Source organism: Malaya genurostris, chromosome 3 (genome assembly GCF_030247185.1).
Source record: "Malaya genurostris strain Urasoe2022 chromosome 3, Malgen_1.1, whole genome shotgun sequence".
Classification (NCBI taxonomy): Eukaryota; Metazoa; Arthropoda; class Insecta; order Diptera; family Culicidae; genus Malaya; species Malaya genurostris.
In genome coordinates, this window is record NC_080572.1 from 170,802,732 (window position 1) to 170,823,908 (window position 21,177).

Here is a 21,177-nt window from a genome sequence, read left to right on the forward strand (position 1 = left end):
AATTCAATTCAAACTCCACCAATTCTAACGACAACAGGCATAACATCAATAATTATATTTGGTGCTCATCAATCATGGTTCTAAAGATGAGATTTCAAACGAATTTCTACTTCCTGCATCTTCGATTGCACGATGGTAATGATAATTATTAAAGATTGATAAATAGAACGCACAATTTTCCACTTTATCGGTCACCATTGCAGAAATGAATCATGTTTGATGGTTATTCTAATCTAACCACATCCACATATGAGTCTTCCTCCTTACCAATATACGCTCTTCGCAAACTGAGCTCATCATTCAAAGGCATTCCATTTTTTTTTTTGTTTTTGAAAATTTTTTGCTCGAGTGTTTCTTTCTCCCATTTAAAGTTTCCTGCATTTCATTCTACACCTTCACTGCCCATACTCGCATATCAGTCCCATACGAATGCTCGCCTTTTGTAGTTAGTTTGACGAATAAAGTCTATCCTTAATTTAATCTCATTCAGAGCAAAATACATCGAGATAACAATGAAATACACATGGTGAATTACAAAAATGTTGTACAACGGTACCAAAATTTAGCGTTCTGTTACCAAAAAATATCTAAAAATTTTAAAATAAAATTAAAATCTTCATTTTTTTTCAACAGACAGAACTCTTATATGGGACTGACATGCGAGTATGGGCAGTTCAGTCAGTCGCTTTATTCAATCGCTTCGCATTTCGACCGTCATTTCGATTGTCCAGCGCCAGACGTTATTCGAGCGCTTTCAGTCGTTCGTTTTCAAAGCACCCTGCGGGCATTTCTCGTGGAATACGATATATAAGTACAGGCGTTACACTGTGTGGCATCTTCGAAGAAGAAAACAGAAAATAATGGCAACGAAAGTGAAGACCACCAAGTTGTCGATATAGGTGATCGGTATTTAATTAGAAAACTAAATTATTCTCTCCCCATTTTACGATATACGAAAAAGAAAAATACTCCCAGGTGAAGTTAGTTACAATAGGATTTTAGGAATCTTTGGTACGCATTAGAAAAGTTTCCAAATGTGACCCAATGGATTCAAAACAGGAAACAGAATAACACTACAAATATTGAGATCTGTTTAATCGAAAAAGGAAAAAATGACAGCAATCTCTAAGCAAAGTCTTGATATTACAATCCTTTTGTAGGTAAGAGCTCGAACATACGATAATTATCGGTGTCCTTGGTATTGTACCGCAAACTCAGTCCAAACGTGTAAAAAAAAAATAAACATTGACAGTTGAAATTCCTGCGGAAGGGTAAGGCCCTCGGTCCACTTACGGTCTGTTAATCAAACTTTGAATCACCTACACAATTTACAATATTACTCTTGCATATATTTGTAACACGAAACTGAGTTTAAAATTAATTCATCGTTGTTTATTTTTAAACCGTTGCACAATGGCGAAAAAAGGATAAAAACTCGACTTATTTCAATAATTTCATAGAAATCTATGTAAACATTTTCAAAGTGATTATTTCTTATGAAAAAATAATCGTAGATTCGATTGATGATAATTAGCATTGCCACAAAATCCACTATCATGCTCGTTTTGCCTATAATTCCTCTTTTTTCAACTTACTTTGAAAAACTGACTGTAAAACTCTGAAAAAACACCTTTTTAATCCACCTAGTGGTGTAATGATGCCTTTCACATATTACTTATATTTTCAAAAACATCACTAGGAGATTCTGTCAAGATTTTATCATTAAACTTGAATAGAATCAATAATTTTATTTGCGTATAAACTATCAGAATCTTTTTTCAATTTGTAAACAGTTATGTTAAGTTAACACCTAAACGCTCGAGTAGAGATTTTCAACGAATTTATTTTTTCAAAAATTCATAAGCCTTAATACAGTTGACCAATTTTGATGCGTCCAGTGTAAAAAAAACAAGTTTTCTTCTAGTCCATGCTGACTCATATGGAACCGCAGCGGTCCAAAAACACCGGAGTTATTCCAGATCGCGTTGGGCTATGTCTGTTTTGCCGTAAGAAGTATTTGGTACATAAAATTTTATATAAGTATTGGACTAATCCAGAAATTGTATAAAATGTGAAGGACTTACTAGAACTCCTAAAATGCAATGTCCAATTCCGGTAAATCCGGATTGTGGTCCCATAGAATTGTGCTTGAAATTTGACATGGCTTATCATCTCAGGACTTTTCAAGTTGTTAGAAGACTTTCAAAACTAATTTGGGTACTCCAGTTTAGTTGATCTGCATATTTGATGTAAATTAAAAGTACTTTCCACTTAGAGCTGTTTAATCAACTACTTTTTGCCACCTTCATAACATACTTCTAACGGCAGAACAGACATACCACAACGTGATCAGGAATAACTCCGTTGTTTTTGGACCGCTGCGGTATGAGTCAGTATGGACTAGAATCTGTTTTTTTTTACACTGGACGCATCAAAATTGATCAACTGTATCAAGAGTTATGAATTTTTGAAAAATAAATTCGTTGAAAATCCCTACCCGAGCGTTTAGCTGTTAATATAGATTTAAATCTGGCAACACTGCAAGCTATATAAAATTGAACAAAGCATGCTGTGTGCTAGGCGGTGGTGTTTTCTTCTTCCGTACCAGCACGTACCGATGCGTACCGGTTTTGCATCATTTTGAATTACAGATTGGAAGTTTTGATACTAATCGCTATTTAATTTCGAAACCGGAAGTCGGATCTGAATGAAATTGCACAGCATCTTTTAGGACACTAAGAGCTTCAATTTGAATCATGATTTGTGAGAATCGGTTTATCCGTTGCTGAAAAATCGAAGTTAGTTCTGTTTCACGAAAGGATGCAGATTGCGGTTGAAAAAAATCGACAGATGTTACGTAGAAATCACTAAAAAGTAGATTACAAATAGATTCAATGACCACACAAATCTTGTTATATCGTTTTACTCTAATTTATTCTATCAATATTGGGGAAAAATGGTATAACATGATTCATGCGGTCATTGAATCTATTTGTAATCTATTTTTAAAGGTTTTCTACGTAACATCTGTCGATTTTAATCAACCGCAATCAGCCTCCATTTGAAATGCGACAGGAAGTATAACCAGTGATACGACATTGAAAACAAATTGGGGTTAAACGGATTAGTACTGTCATCCCCATTGCATGTATTTGAATCGCTGAAGTTTTCTACGTAATATGGACCAATATTGGTAGATCGTATTGGATCTGGTTCTGGATTGTAGATCAAATTTCAAATGAATATTATAACAAAAATAAAAATGGGGTAAAACGGTACAACAACTTTCCTGCTGTCAATAAAACTATATGCAAACGATTTGTTCGACCTTTTTACGTCTGCAAGTACTTCGGTGTTATATAATAATTATACTTGAATACAATCCAGTACAAAGAGGGAACTTGGGGTAAAATGAACATGATAGCGTGTTGCGTGTTCCTGCTGAATACGTGGAATTGATTTTACTGACCATTTTACACAAAAAAATGCTTTGTGGTCAGCTATATCATGCCTCCAAAAAGTCGTCGCGTTTTTTATCCATTTTCAGGGTGGCAAGTGAATTGATTTCAATTTCCCGGTTTTTCCCGGTGCGCGGAACAAAAAATTCCCGGTTTTTAGAACAGGCTTAAATCGCCTATGTTTAGTATTTTTTTGAATATTTCTAGAAATCCCATATCCAAAGAACATCGAGAGTTAAGAAATAAAGTATTTTTTGGGTATCTTTAGATCTAGAAATAGGAAATATTCACTATGCCAAGTGCACATAACAATGGGAAGAAATCGTTCTTGCAGGGTGGCAAGTGAATTAGCGATTTCCAATTTCCCGGGTTTTTCCCGGTTTTCCCGGTGCGCGAGACTAAAATTTCTCGTTTTTTTATATTTTGTAGTAAACGGATGCAATAATAGTGAGTGCTTTTTGCAACGATCATTCTTCAAACCAGCAAACGTTCCGATTACTTTCATTTCCATTGAGAAGAATAGAGAGCTATTATTCTTAAATAAAGAACTCCAACTCTTCGAGGAAAACTAGTTCTTTTGGATCGTTCGCGGACTGACCATATCTAGTGTATTCCAATACTTTTCTAGCTTGGTATAGTCTGGAAAAAGTATAAGGTTAAAAATTAAAAATGAATGAACTAAAGAACAACACTCCTCCCGCAAACCCGATTCTTTCTAACAACCAGTGGCGTCTCGTGACAAAATTTACGGGTTGTGCACTGCTTATATGGTATGATATCAGAACCGTTTGTTTTCAACTGCCAGAAAACAGAATTCTGAAAAACTAATTTCAGCTGTCAAAGAAGGAAATCAAATACTCCTTGCAAACGGTGGATAAAGTATTCTCACAATTGGACATTACTGAGACAAATTTTGGTGAAATTAGGGGAATCATTAGCTGGCAACTAAAAACACGACTCCTAAGAATTCTTAGAAAAAGATTAAGCATGTTACCTGATGCTACTTTTACGATTATGCATACTTATTCTGAAATTTGAAGACAAACACTAAAAAGGTCCTAAGTGCAAATAACAGTTCCTCTTTCTTTACTCTTTCTTTCGATTATTACGTTCCTATCGGCAATCCTTCTATCTTACACTTTGCTGAGAATAACGACTGAAACTATCAACTTTCGATCTGTTGTTAAAAAAATGTTGGAAAATACAGGAATAAGCCGTAATAATTAAAAGAGAATATAAACAAAGAGAAACTGTCATTTGCACTTGGAACCTTTTCTAATATTTGTCGAAATTTAATAGAAATCCAGCAGAAGCATCCAAATTATCCTTATTTTTCATTATGAGCATTCATTGTGTTGTTATTGATGAAAACTAAGAAAGCTCTTATTGATTTAAAATTGCATACAAAAACCGTTGAGACATGAGGTGTTGGCCCCATTTTTAATAGATTATGCACCATTGAACCCGTGTGGGACAGTAAGATGTTTCAAAACTTGTACTGAACTTCTAGTTCAAACACAAAATTGCCTTCAATTTTTCATTTGTTTTATTAGGAAAATTATAATGCTGAAAATCGTTACTAAGACTCGGACATTGATTAGTCCGAGTCTTAGTAACGATTTTCAGCATCATAATTTCCCGGATTTGCACTAAAATTCCCGACTTTGTCCCGGTTTTTCCCGGTGAAACCAAATTCCCGATTTTTTCCCGGTTTTCCCGGTCACTTGCCACCCTGTTCTTGGCTTTATCATACATATAATTTATGCAATCACTGCGAAAACCGATTTTGGAACTAAGGCCCGGAGGACAGTTCATAAAGATCAGAAATTGTTTATGTATGTAATGTTTTTGAGCGATCAATTTTCTCAGAGATGGCTGACCCGATTTTCTTGTGGTCCCATACGAATTTCATCCGGATTCGACTTCCGGTTGTGAAAAGGGTGAACAGGTGGAGATTTGCAGAGTGAAAATATGAAAATATAAGCTCTAATCTTGATTAGAAACTGTTTCTTCGGTTCGACAGTTTCCTTATATGATTATATGATTTTGAGTGCTGTTTTGTTAATTACACTCCCAGCATTTAATATAGCATTATGCGTGCGTAAGATTTTGAAGACGATTAAGAGCAATCCTAATCTGTCGGACCGTGATTTGGCCAAAAAATTCGGTGCTGCCCATAGTACCGTGAGGAGAACTCGACTCCGGGAAGGAATCAAGTGGTCAAAACGGATTATAAAATAGAATAGTGTGGTCAAAATTCGTGCTCGGAAACTATATGACCAGGTGCTGACCAAGTTCGACGGGTGTCTTCCGATGGACGATGAAACCTATGTCAAGGCTGACTTCGGGCAAATCTCAGGTCAAAAATTTAACTTGGCAACCGTTCGGGGGGATGTTCCAGCCGAATTTAAATTTGTTTTTGCCGACAAATTTGCAAGAAAATTTATGATTTGGCAGGGCATTTGCAGCTGTGGCAAAAAACGAAAGTTTTCGTTACAAATAAGACAATGACATCGGAACTATACCAAAAAGAGTGTCTCCAAAAACGAATTTTGCCGTTCATTCGATCCCACTACCATCCCGTAATGTTTTGGCCAGATTTGGCAAGCTGTCATTACAGCCAAGTCGTTCAAGAATGGTATGCAGAGAAAGGGGTCTAGTTTGTTCCGAAAAACCTTAACCCACCCAACTGCCCCCAGTTCCGCCCTATTGAGAAATATTGGGCAATCATGAAGAGGAGACTCAAGGCAAAGGGAAAGGTTGTCAAATACATCAATCAGATGACGACCTGGTGGAATAATATAGCTAAAACGATGGACGAAGAAGGTGTGCGCTGCCTAATGAGCCGTGTTACTGGAAAAATTTGAGAATTCCTTCGAAACCGTGACGAATAATTTTATCCGTATTTTTTTCTTAAAAGTATACAGAAAAGGCTACATCTGTATAAAACAAGATCTTGAATTCAATAATAAATAACTAAAATACAGGCAATTGTCTTTGTTCCAATTCTATCTGAAGCAAGCTTTAGTTCTACCGAAAGAATTGTTTCTGTTTAACCGTTCTTTCGTTCTTCTTTTTTATACATCATTTATTTTATCCCGTATTTAACCTTTTTGGTTTCGTTCTTCTAAAACTTTGTATGTTTCTTCGAAAACAATATAAGAGCTACAGATTACAGATTCAATAATAGTGAGTACTTTTTGCATGTATTTTTACCAACAATCATTCTATTTTTATACGTTATCAAAAGTCACGAAAGTGTGTAACTTCTACCAGCAAACATTCCGAAAAACGCAACTAACTTGTATACGTCCTCAAAGAATTCGATTTTTTTCATTTCTATATAAAGAACTATCATTCTTAAATAAAAAACTCAAATTCACTCACTCTTCGAGGAGAAATAACTGTTCGTGAACGGATTGCCCATCTCTAGTGTATTCCAATACTATATTAGCCATGGGATGTTGGGCCCATCTCCAATGAATTGTGTACCGTAAAACTTGTGTGGGACAATACGATGTTTCAAAACTTTTACTGAACTTCTCACTTAAACGCAAAAATTGAGTATTACCTTCAACTTTTCATTTGTTGAATCAGGAAAATCATGATTTACTATAATTAGGGCTAGTAAATTTTTTCCCGGATTTGCTCTAAAATGCCCGACTTTTTCCCGGTGAAACGAAATTCCCGACTTTTCCCGGTCACTTGCCACAATGCATTTTTCCTTACTGTGCGTTGTGGTAAGTTAAATTAAGGGTTGATGTAGAATTACAGTAAATTAGACCAGTCTTTTTCAAGGCTATCTGAAACACTAGCTCAGAAGAACTATATTCCAAACTTACCAGTCTTTTTCAAGACTGAAACCAATCAGCCATTTTTAGGGTAAACTATCCACAAAATTACTTTAGAATTAATCAGTTTTTTTGCATATCTCATATAGAATGGATATGCAATCATTCAGAACACTGAAGGGTCGAATTCGAATCAGTGTGAATGTGACAAAACTATGCACTAGATTTTCTTAGAGACGGCGGAACCGATTTTCAAAAACTTAGGCTCAAATAAAACGTCTTATTGTCCCATAGAACGCTATTGAATATTTTTTCGAATCCGACTTCCGGTTCCTGAACTATACCAAAAATGTGTATGTGCTTAAAACGGCAAACCGTCATTTAGAGCGACAATGCAAAATAGGAAAAGATTCTTCTAAAATCGGCTCAAAATTATATCAATTTGTAGGCTATGATAGTTGCTCGCTACTCGAATTGTCACTTAGGGTGAAAGCTGCCAAAAACAAGATAGTTCTTTTTAATTATTTGGCATAATTGTTTACAAATTGAAAGGTTGGGTTAACTTATACCTAATCTTAACAAAATCAATTGGTGTTGTAGAAAGAAATACAATAAATTCGCCAAAAAAAAAGCAAAACGCTAATGCACTCATTACACGATGGAATTAGTATCCTTGCTTATGATAACTTTGCCTACTTTCGGTACTATTGTGTCGATTCCACCGAACCTCTGTATTGATTTTCATCTTTTATGATGTCATCACGTGCCACACCTTTCTGTACGTACCGAAGGCAACCTTCTAGACATTAAAAAGCGCATCAGCCTAGCTGTAGAATGGCAACAATTCGGCGATCCATAATTTTGACTGCGTCAACCGATTTAGCAGTGGAGCCGCTAGGTCCAATGATAAATTTCACCGGAAGACACACTGCCTAGAATTGGCAACCATTTATTATACCTTGTAGTGCAAGTTTGGAATAACCTTTTTGTTTGACACGCTTCTTCGACATGATTTTTGCGAACCCAACCGGTATCAATCCGTAGCTACCAGCAAGGAGGTCATGTGAATGTATTACCAAAGTATTATGATATCTTGTACGATCTGATTTTTTTTATTATATTGTACTTCTTGTTCCGGACGCTATTTTCGTTCGGATTTCCATACTAGTTTTCCCTTTCCGTTCCAACAGCGATATTTCAACTGGAAGCGGCTACCAAAAAAAAAACCGTTCTGATGTTCGCAGATACGAAACTCTGACGTGCTACATTTTGGTTCCGGTCATATCCCCCGTTCCATTCGGATGGTTTCAATAGGGCTCAGCATCAGACCGCGCACATATGAAACTTTCTTTTTGTCCATCCGTCGAAGATATACATCTCATTTTTTCGCTCACTCACTCACTTTGCAGTGAAAAAAAATTGTGTTTGAAAATAGTTTTCATCGGTATAGTGCACGGCAAGGTTATCTTTACGTCATCTGAATCCGCCCAGCACTAGCGTTCAGGCTAGTGTTGCTAAAATATTTCAGACCAACTATTACGTGCATGAAAAACACCATTTAGCATATGCGACCTTCCTAATTCAACTGTTTCGAGTTTGTTTTCTTTCTGTCATCGTTCACTAGAAAGAAACTTGTGGCATTATTTACTGTTTATGAAACTTCCGTTGTGACACAACCGATATGGCATGAAATAACGATATCTATTCTGATCGCTTATTGACGAAACAATAATTATTTGATATATGCATTACGTGCTTATACTGTATGATTTCTGAGCTGATATTCTCCGATATACGAAGACCACTAGCGCACTGGTGAGTCTTAGACTAAACGTAAAATCAAGTAAAACTGAATATGTGTATCTAGCACAAATTTTGAAGATTATTTCCAGTCTAAATTACTTTTTCTGTAATGTTTGTGAAATGCTTTATAATTACCCAAGAATATGAAATTGAAGAAAATTTCCGTGAATTTTGTGGGTTTATCTCTTGTGGTGCAAAATTAAGTTCGTTGACACAAATCTCTTTTGGAAAAAAATTAACCACTCCGACACGTTTCAAGTTTCAGGATGCTAGGACCAGGCCTAAACAGAGTTGATTCTTTGTGCTTGCTTCTGAATAGCAAGAGACGGTTCAAAAAGCACTTTGCTTGTGAATCGCACCGTAGATTGTTCCAGAAGTGATTAAGGAAAAGTTTATTTAACTACATTTGCAAATTTTCTGCCAAATCAGAAACGAAATATACTTGCCCAAGAAGTTGACGGAAGTTTCGTCAACCACCACTCCTATAGATTTTGATTGTAAGAGAACAAATATTTGTCGTTTATAGTTCAATGCACTTTCTTTTCACTGGACTTCAATTGAAAACCTCACTGCGTGACAACGTCGAGTCGCCAAAGTACGGATAAAAAACCTTTCTTTCTCGCGAAATACTCAAATTTTCAACGCACTAAAACACGATACAACGTGTTCAATCTTGACAGATGTAAACAATATAGGAATATTGTACCAAAAGTCATCGCATTAGTGAAGTCACCATGTTATTTTACCGATTTCTTGACCTTTGATCAATGAATTGTGATAGAATCGAATACAATATCTTTGCTTCGGCTCTGAGACACAATACAGCAGAAAAAGTAGTTCGAAAATTGTACAATACTGCTGAGCTGAACTCGCAGCGAATGCTCCAAATTTTATCTTACTCTTGAAGTTAATCTATCGAACAGAGACAACAGATCTCACTCTAACTAATGGTTTTCGTATACGAGATGACTAATGGAGCTTAGATTAATAGTAGGTACCTTTCTCATATAACTCATGTTTTCATTAATAAGGAAGGGATCCTTCAACAAAATTTCCTTAGAATTTTGACTAAGAGCAAAAACCTTAGTTTAGGTGTACATTAGCCAAACCTTTTCAATTTTCTACAGTTTTGATCCAAGTTTATAGGAATCTCCGTTCTTTGCATTTTCGCTCTAAATGAAAGTTCAAAATTTTAAACACACTTCACCTTATTGTTCCGAAACCGGGAGTCAGATCCGAACAAAAGTTAAAAGTAGTTATAGACGTAGACCCTTTTATGTGAGTGAAAATAGACTCAGTTGTCTCTTAGAAAATTAAGAGAGTTCCCTTTTTGAGGTTTTCGACCACTACTTCCGGTACTTTCGGACCGTTTCGGGAGCTGGGAACCGGTAGAGCTGAAATCGGTTCGTTGGTTTTGGTTGAAATTTAGAAGAATTTAAACGTTTTTTGCTTTATTATTTTCATGACCAGAAACCGAATCTGAATAAAATTATACATCAACTTTTTTTAATTAAATCTGAGTTTATCAAAATCGATCCAGTCATTTCTGAGAGATTAAAGTGATTTCCGGTTTGCAGCACACGAGCAATTTTCCGATACCAGAACGGCTATACCGGTATACCAAGAAATCAACGTATTTGGTAATCAACTAACCATACCTGCCTGACTGAAGAATTATACGGCTATTTGAATATCTTTGGCTCAATTTTTTCGTGTCATGTATAAAAAAACGCTCCTGAAAATGAAATGTATATACTTATCAGCCTATAATTCCGGAACCGAAAGTCGTATCCAGCTCAAATTCGGTAGGATTATATGGGATCTTAAGACCTTTCATTTAAACTCAAGCTTATGAAAATTGTATGAACAGACTCTGAGAAAAATTGAGTGCACTTTATTAATTTATTTTGCACATTTTTCCCAGTAACTCCGGAACCTGAAATCGGATCAAAAATTTAATAGCAGTCTATGGGACTGTAATGCTCGAATCGTATATGAAATTCGGCTATCCGGGTCTCAGTTCGAAAGTCGGTTTCAAAAACAAGCATCTTGGCTTGAAACAGCTCTTTTTTGGTTTGATGAGCAACCAATCGTTTTGTTGTTTTGAACCATCGCACAGTGGGGAAAAATAGACCAAAAACGCGACGATTTTTTTTTTGGAGGCATGATACAGCTGACCACAAAGCATTTTTTTGTGTAAAATGGTCAGTAAAATCGATTCCATGTATTTAGAAGGACCGCACGAAACGCTATCATGTTCATTTTACCCCAAGGTCCCCTTTTTATACTGCATTGTATTCAAGCTTAATTATATAACATAAAACCGAAGAACTTGCAGAAGAGCGAATAGAGTGTTTCTTATGTAAAAAAGTCTAACAAATTGAGTGCATATAATTTTAATGACTGCAGAAAACTCGTTGTACCGTTTCACCCCATTTCATTTCTAGTTATAATATTCAGTTGAAATATGACCTACAATCCAAAAGCAGATCCAATACTATCTATCAATATTGGTTCATATTACGTACAAAACATCTGTGATCCAATTAAACACAATGGGAATGACAGTACTAGCCTGTGAAACCCGTTTTACCCCAAATTTATATCAAAAGTTGTATTTCTGGCTAAACTTTCATTTGCATACCGAAAGCAGACTGATTGCGGTTGATGAAAATCGATTGATATTACGAAGAAAGACCTAAAAATAAGATTACAAATAAATTAAATGACAGCAAGCAAGGAGAAAGATCCTCTACAGTCGAAAGTTTATTTTCCAAATGTGGAGCAAAATCTTAGGACACAGTTAAAGGATAAATTGGGGTAAAACGGTATAAAAAGAATCGTGCGGCCATTGAATTCATTCGTAATCTTATTTTTAGGTCTTTCTTCGTAATATCAATCTATTTTCATCAACCGCAATCAGCCTGCTTTCGGTATGCCAAAGAAAATGTAGCACGATGCATGCGATCATGGAGACTATCTGTAAATTATTTTTTGAGGCTATATGCGAAACATAGAACTGTCTTGTCTAACCATAATTGGTCCAAACACCGATCAGTAGGACTTTTTTTCTGAAAACTCATGGAAGAATATTATTGGGGGTAAAACAGAATACAGTTATTTGCGGTCAATCTTATTAAAAACAATCCATTTATTTAACTTATGAACATATCAGGAATACCTTCCGATTGATCTAATTCAATTTTTTCCAGAGTTTCAAAGTTAGTTTTCAAAGTAAAGTCAGAAAAAAAAGAATTTGAGCAAAACGGACATGATAGTAAGTTTTGCGGATCTTCTAACTATCATAAATCGATTCTACGGAAAAATTTGCATAAGAAATACTAACTTTGAAAATATTTGCTTAGGTTTTTATAAAATGATTAGGTTTTTATAAAATTATTGACGCGTCGTTTTTTATCGTTTTCTCCCCACTGTGCCTCGGGATGTAGGAGTTTTGAGCGCTGCATGATAAACGATTTTCAATACTGCTGTATGCAATTGAACCTAAGCACCTGATGCCATTTTGCTGGAAGAACTTCTTATATCCTTATACCAGTTAAATCATTTCGTCGAAATCAGGAAATGTCAGCGAGTATGACAAATAATGTAACTCAATTTAAACGAAGGTGGCTTAGCTGATTTGCAAAAACTAATTATTAGCACATTTTGATAGCCGATAACCAAATAATTTTGTTTTAGTTTTTTTAATTCATAAAACTTGTATTTCGGCTCATTCGCTCTTCCGCTTAACGTGGTCGTTTTTTTTTTTTATTATCGTTGGATCTCGTTGTCATCCTTTTTCTAAGCGGAGAGTCGTTTTCATTGCTATCCAATATATGAAGAGGAAGCAGTTGTTCCCTATTCACGCTATCACTGTTGTTGGCGGAATATTTCTTACCACCAGGCGCTTTTGGGGTTCGTGTGAAAGGAGCGCTGTGGTTCTTTGGTGCAGATGTCTTCTTGTCTACTTTTTCACATGGCTAAGCATGGTGAACCGCTTTTTGGCAATATCGACATGTGGCCATCTGATTGTCATATGTAACAAGTGATTTTCACGGAACTCTTGTATCTTGGCCGAAAATCACATAAGAAGGTTTAGGCTTCCTCAAGCGCATGCGTAACTAACGTAGGCCATTTAGAATACCGGGGAAAAAATTCTTCCACTTTTCTTTTTCGATGGAAAGAATCTCTCCGTACGGAGAGATAGTTTTGCGAATTTAAGGATCACATACGGTTGAGAGTAGATCATGCAGACGTACTTCTATAGCACTATCTTTCATGTACACTGGTATGTTGTACTTGATGTTTTCATGCTTCACTGAGTGAACATTGTTATTGTCTTTAGCGAATTAAATTGCATCAAACACTATTTGTCTTGTTGCATTGAAGTAATTGCACACGTTTAATGTCAAGATGCATTTGCTTCTTAAGCAAACATTCAAGTTCTCGTATCGCAATTTGCACTGCCTTAAGTCAAATATAATTGTATTCTTTCATAGTGGCAGCGGTAGCTTTTGGTCGTTTGATTCACTCATTTCGAGATCATTCTATTGTTCACTACACAATACGGTGCTTGTTTTTTGCCGTTCCGAACGTAAGCATTTTTTTTATCGACTGACTCTTATGGATCAAGAACTCAGTTCCAAATTTCAGTTTCAAATGGAGGAGAAATATTCTACTGTCCCTGCTTTGTACATTCTAGGGAAATGACATCAATATTTTGGATCGAGCATCGAAGTAACTTAATTAAACGGTTCATTTGGTATTATCAAATCGGTATTTGGGATCTTGGCTTTGTACACTTTCCGCAATTCATGCCGTGCTTGCTCTGATGAGGGAAAAAATTACGGCGTGATTTATTCGGTGCACCGTTCGATGTGCAAATTTCGCTTCAAACAAGAGCAATCACAACAGCATTCAGCTGCTGGTCATTTGCATTGGAGCAAAAAAACATCGCAAAGTAAACAATGACGAAAAAAATTCTCGAAATCAGCCCTTTTAAGGGCTATAAATGTTTACAAAAAAGCAAAAAAAAAATTTAACTGTTCAAAGTGAAAATACAACCGGAAGAACATAAAAAACCCTACCGGGAAACGCAAAAACAAGCTGTGCCATAAATATGAATACCCAACGACAAGATTTACTTATTGACAAGTTAGATCAAGTCCCACCCTCCTCATACTCCTTTACTAACTCTAGGGGAGTAAGCCGCCCCGTAATACGATTTCCTTTCCATCTCGCTCTCTCTAACCGAAATGAGCCAAATAAAAGCATTTTATTTAAAAAAATGAAAATAATCAGTTTAGTGCACCGCGCGTAATTCGAAATTCGCAACAAACGAGAGTAAATTAAAATAAGCTGCTTTGTGTTCGAGAAAAATCACATTGCATCGTCACAAACACATTCAATTGCGACGGGCAACGCTCACACGCAATGCAAACATAAAAATATTGTTGTGGGACTCATCTTTATCTAGTATGGGTATCGTTTCGAAATATTTCGCGTGAAAAGGGGAGAATTTTCCAATGAGTATACTCGGTTCATGCACTCCGAATCTTCTCTGGTTGTTTATAATGAAATCTCGATGATCGTTGGAAGAGGTCCCAAGTGCAAATGACAGTTTCTCTTTGTAATCTTACTCTATCTTATTACGGCATATTCCTGTATTTTCCAACCATTTCTTAACTACAGATCGAAAGTTGATGGATTCAGTCGTTATTCTAAGTAAAGAGATAGAGAGAGGGATTACCAATAGGAACGTAATAATCGAGAGAAAGTAAACAAAGAAAAACTCTAATTAGCACTTAGGACCTTTTCTCGTGTTTATCTTCAAATATCGTATTGTTAAACAATTTCATCACCCATAAAATCTTTGAAAATGTCTTTATAAGGGGTCGGAACAGGGATGCCAAGTGTAAAAAATAAAAATCTGTATATTTAGAAAATTAAGACTGATGAAACCTGGTTCCCTATAGAGAGATGAAATTTAATTTCACTTAAGCAACGCTATAACTGTACCATGGCGCGATATCTTCATTGGCGTATTAAACGAAAATTGGAAACTACCCTGCGTTCTTCGAATTTTAATTTATTAGGTGCTGATCCACTAAGCGAATTGTGTAATTATATTGGACTAATAAGAAAAAATACAGGATTGTGTACAAGACACAACCGATTGCGATGACGTTAAAAAAAGTGACTCAAACATCAACGAAGTTATGCTGAAGTAAGAGGTCTCGATTACAGGTTCTAAATACCAGGAATAATATTATTTACAGAATATTGCCAACGACTGCAGTTTAAGCGTTTATGATTTTGCATAGCGATTGCGTTATTATAAAGAATTATTTCTGTTCTTGTGTCATTTGCAATAAGGGGTAATAAGTCACGATAAGAGCCAATAAGAGCAATTCCAGGAATGAGTAGACGAAAAAGTGACAAAATCAGAATCGACCTTCTCCGATTTGGATGAAACTTTGCACATGGCTTCAGTATGGCAAACCATATGTTTTGAACCGATGGAGAGGTCAATCCGACTCACGACTGATTTTTAAAAAGGGCTTTTCATTTCACAAAAATTACCTTTCTCAAATCGTTGTAACTAGGAAACCGTTAATTATACAAAAATGGCGTTCAGGAAGAAGTTGTAGGGAATCGATTGGGCACTCTAAAAGAAATACATTGAAAATTTTTTTTGATTTTTTGTCGTGAATACGACTTACTATGGGCGCCTTTTCGAAATTTACCCTCTGAGAGAGTGATAAGTTTTTGATCGTGAATATCTCTCGTTATATCTAACGAATCAACATAATTTAATTTTTTCTACACGCAATCGGAAATATGATCACAATTTTATGATAAAATTTTAAGATGTGTGACATAATCTCAAATAATTTAAAATTAAACTTTGGTATAAACGAGTATCAAAGAGGATAATTCATAAGGCGCATTTGCCTTTCTCGTATTTTGAAAGCTCATAGCTCAGTGATCTGTAGAAGGATTTATATAATCTAACTACCAATAAAATCGAAATTTTTCAACTTAAGCGTGTATAGAAAAAGCATTGAAGTATTTCAATAGTACACTATTGAAAAATCTGTCTCATTTGACCCATGTCAACACCAGCCAATCAGAACGCGTTCTGAGAAAGAGAACAAAATATCTGCTGCTGTACAACAAATCGTTCGAGAAAATGTTCCGAACAGTGTTTTATATCGTAGTGAGTTCCACAATTTGGTCCTTCTGAAAGGCAGGAATGAATCCCGTACAGCATCCGGATAGTTTCTTTCAATAAAATGCAAATCCGAAATGAAATATCGAAATTAAAATTCTATATGCTGCTATTTTTATAGCCGTTGGGACCGCCCATTAGTGAAAAAGCTACAAACGAAATCAGGTAAAAACAAACCTCCCAACAAAAATTGGATCAGTTTGGATTCTATCGCCACTGCGAGCAGATGTATTTTGTGTCGTTTGCAAAGCTAGTTTCGCTTCCGACAAGAGCCATTACGTCACAGCTGCGAGTCATTTGCATTGGTGAAAAAGCAACAGTGGAGAGTATTACACAAAATCAGCCGTTCTAATGGCTCTAAAAGTTTTCTAAAGAACTAATAGGATTTGTTGTTCGCAAATCGAAGGGAAATATCCTCAGTTTAGGGCAAATCTAGAACTGTTTGATTCGATTTTTGCACTTTTCGCTGTGTGAAATTTACAGTAATCTAGATCAAGTGAAGCTTTGTTTTTGAGAAAAATGTGGAAAAGGGAAATGCTTGCATAATTCATACAATCGATCAACTAATTGATATTCGGAAGTGTTAAGGAACATGTCAGTTGTTTTCGTATTCACGACATCCAGTTATGTCTCTGACATTACCCACCCGCCTTTTTCTCAATAATTACAAAATAATCCGAAAAAGTTAAATAAAAAAAATCAGGGTTTTGATTTTTTTTTATAATTTTTTTTTAAAGCTGTTATTAAAACCTACAGATTGATGGCTATCCCATCCGTGCCTTTTGAAAAATGAAGAAGTTACAGCTAAAACAGTTTACGGGTGCATGCAAATGTTCAAGTTCTTGTTGTAATTCGGAAACCGTTAATTGTACAAAAATGACGTCCAGAAAGAAGTTGTAGAGAATCAATAGGGCACTCTAAAAAAATATACACTGAAAGAAAATTTGATTTTTTTTCTCTCAATAATTTCAAAATGAACCAGAAAACTAAATTAAAAAATAATCAGGGTTTCGATTCTTTTTGATAATTTTTATTTTAAAGCTCTCATTAAAACCTAGAGAATGATGGCTATCCCACCCGTAGCTTTTGAAAAATGAAGAAGTAACAGCTAAAACAATTTACAGATATATTCGAAATTTCAAGTTCTCGTTGAAAGATAATCATTAATACTAATATTATTCTACAGGTTAAAGGCAATAAATTTGTTCATGATATCCTTTTCTTCTAAAAGTAGCTGTTCTTGAGATACTTGGATATTTAATTATAACACCATTTTTTATATTTCGACGAATTATTTTTTTGCTTGCTGTATCTTCAATTATTACATGTACATAAATAATTCTTAAGCAAGCAAATAAACAATTCATGGAAATATAAAAAATGGTGTTATAATTAAAAATCCAAGTATCTCAAGAACAGCTACTTTTAGAAGAAAGGATATCATGAACAAATCTATTGCCTTTAACCTCTAGAATAATATTCTACTGTTTAAATGATTATCTTTCAACGAGAATTTGAAATTTCGAATATATCTGTAAATTTTTTTAGCTGTTACTTCTTCATTTTTCAGAAGGCACGGATGGAATAGCCATCAATCTGTAGGTTTTAATAACAGCTTTAAAATAAAAATTATCAAAAAAATTAACGGTTTCCGAGTACAACGATTTGAAAAAGGCAATTTTTGTGAAATTCAAAAATACATATGCCCTTTTAAAAAGCAGTCTTGAGTCGGATTGACTTCTCCATCGGTTCAAAACTTATGGTTTGCCATAATGAAGCCATGTGCAAAGTTTCATCCAAATCGGAGACGGTCGAGTTTGATGATCTGCTAAGCATTTCAGGAATTGCTTATAAGGACTTGGTACTCACTGAGAGCAAGTTACAACAGTAAACAATAGAAAACAGTTTTCTCTTTCGTCTGGTCTTAAAATTAATGCTCTATTTTTCATAGCTCGCCTGTAATTTCTTTCAAAAATGGATGTTGAATTGTGGTTTATTGGCAGTTCTCGCAAAAATGTGTATAATGTTCCCTATACTTTCTATGTGTGTTATCATATTTGTTATTGGACATATTACTATTATGTGTCTTTTATTTAATCCTAGTTTTAACCAGTATTTATCGTTCGCCGAAATTGATATCGTGCTTTATAATGGCACATTTTCAGTTCCAGCGAGTCAATGTTATTCGTATTCACACCAATCCGGTTATGTCTTTGACATTATCCATCCACTTTTTTCGTTTATGATTTTTCACTTCCCACCGGGAAAATGATGACAAGCCACAGTAAAACTCAAATCTCTAAATAATTGGAAGAACGAGTCACTTGAGCCAATTTGTTCTGATTCAAATTGTTCGGTTTTGCCTTTCTCATATAGAAAAGTTATGCAATCACTTGAAAAACCGACTAGTGAAAATACCAATGTCATATACCATTCGACTCAGTTCTTCGAGGTATGTGTGTGTGTGTGTGTGTGTGTGTGCGTGTATGTGTCAAATAATCTCACTAGGTTTTCTCGGAGATGGCTGAACCGATTTTGACAAACTCAGATTCAAATGAAAGGTCTCGTGGTCCCATACGGAATTCCTGAATTTCATCCGGATCAGACTTCCGGTTCCGGAGTTATAGGGTAAAGTGTGTTCAATATTGTACACCGTCACTTAAACCGGCGAAACAAAACACGTAAAAAATTTCTAAACTGGTCTCAAAACTACACAAATCGATAGTCATTATCAGTAGGCAACTAAACAAACCTTTTCCGGCTATCCTGGTTCCCAGTATCCGGTTCCGGAAGTACCAGAAATAGTGGTCATATATACCAAAATGGATCTCACTCACTTTTCTCAGCGATGGTTTGACCGATTTCCACAAACTTGGATTCAAATGAAAGGTCTCGTGGTCCCATACGGAATTCCTGAATTTCATCCGGATCCGACTTCCGGTTCCGGAGTTATAGGGTAACGCGTGTTCAATATAGTACACCGTCACTTAAACCGGCGAAACAAAAAAACTTACAAAATTCTCTAAACTGGTCTCAAAACTACACAAATCGATAGTCATTATCAGTAGGCAACTAAACAAACCGATTCCGGCTATCCTGGTTCCCGGTATCCGGTTCCGGAAGTACCGGAAATAGTGGTCATATATACCTAAATGGATCTCACTCACTTTTCTCCGCGATGGTTTGACCGATTTCCACAAACTTAGATTCAAATGAAAGGTATTCCGGTCCCATACGGAATTCCTGAATTTCATCCGGATCCGACTTTCGGTTATAGGGTAAAGTGTGTTCAATATTGTACACCGTCACCTAAAATATTTTCGGATTTAACAAACATTTAAATCTTAATTTTGAATTCGTACTAGAAGAGTTTGTGTGTCATGTTAGTTGTTGGCCGTACGAACCGACTTTGATTATAGCGGTTCTCGGGTTCCGGTGCCGGAAGTGCATATAATAGTGAACCCATTTCGTTTTCTTATGTATGACTTACGCAATCAAATCACTGTTCTATTCTGTATGTTATGCATAAACAATCTCTTGGTTTCTTTCAAAAATCAAAAAGAAAAATTTTGAATAGAATACCACAATATTATATGTACATGAGAAAGGCATCATTACACCACTAGGGGGATTAAAACAGGTTTTTATTATTCGCTTTTACATGTTGTGCAATCTTACGATTTGCCGGCTGTAAACAACAACAACTATTTCTAGTGCATATTCGAAACATTTGCAATTTTAGTTTTAAAAATAAAAAACAAATACCAGGAAATCAAAAGTGCTCATGAAATCCATACAGTACTTACCCCGGTAATCCGATGAAATAGCTCACTACCCGTTTGATATCCTCGGGTTTCACTCGTTCCCGCTTGGTAGTGGCCGGGAAACAGATGATCGGGCCGCCTCGGTTGTCCCGGCCACCGGAGAGCAGCGCGAAGCGTTCCTGCAGCAGTGGCAGAATGTCCAACGCCCGTACGCCGTCCATGGCCACCGCTGCCCTGGCTGAAGACCCACGAGGAGAAATTGGATCCGCTGCTGCTGCTGCTGCTGCTCTCCCGATAGCTGTACTCGTGATAACGTACAACGATTTCCGCACTTATCGTGTTTGCGGATCTGATCGGTACTGTTACTGGGATTAATTATAAGATTCGCTCACTGGATTTGGACGAGTACAGGGAACGAGATATTATGCACACACACACTTTCAAGACAGCACAAAAACACTCCCTATGCGCAGTATCCAGACAGTGATCGTTTTGCATCGTTATACTTTTTTTCAACTCTTATTTAGTATTAGCAACAAACCCACAATTAATACATTCTGCAAGATCGGCGACCGCCATGAGAGGGAGGAAAACGGAAAACATCGAGGGATTTTAAATTACTCATAACTCATTTTTTGTTTTGCTCTTTCCGAGCCACTTTGCTTCACCATAACCCAGAGCCACTGTTCTTGTAAATTGTACTGGATGACTACGTCTGCTGAAGTATTCCGGGGAAGCGCTGATGTATCACCTATTGCTCGAGCATGCCACACTCATCCTTCTCATGCTGTTAGCGCATTGGTTCGCCTGATTATCTTCGAATATTATTTATTACAAAACGCTCTCACACGAAAACCAAATATGACACTACGGTAATGTTTACGCACAGCTCTTCATGATGCCAGCAGCCACAAGCATCGATCCTTTATCGGCGTTCACAGGTGATTATCGCATATTTATCGGTCGCAGAAAAAGATTCTGGAAGAGACACGTTCCATCCATTAATTTTTGTTTCTTGGCCAACTTACCGGTGTGAATAAACACCGATCATCGGTAATACTAAAATGGAAACTAGAAGTGACAATGTGTTGTTTTGAAGAAGAAATCTTAAAAGCTATAGTAACGGTTAA

The 21,177-nt window shown here is 36.1% G+C and overlaps 1 protein-coding gene across 1 annotated transcript in view; it reads right to left on the reverse strand.

Annotated features, from left to right (window-relative positions):
• Positions 1–21,177, reverse strand: part of LOC131437159 (triple functional domain protein) — a 181,212-nt gene that overhangs the window by 158,368 nt on the left and 1,667 nt on the right. Inside the window, exon 2 of the mRNA XM_058606325.1 lies at positions 20,090–21,025. Coding sequence (XP_058462308.1) covers positions 20,090–20,268 — 179 coding nt within the window. The 5' untranslated portion in view covers positions 20,269–21,025. The remainder of the gene's footprint in view (positions 1–20,089; positions 21,026–21,177) is intronic.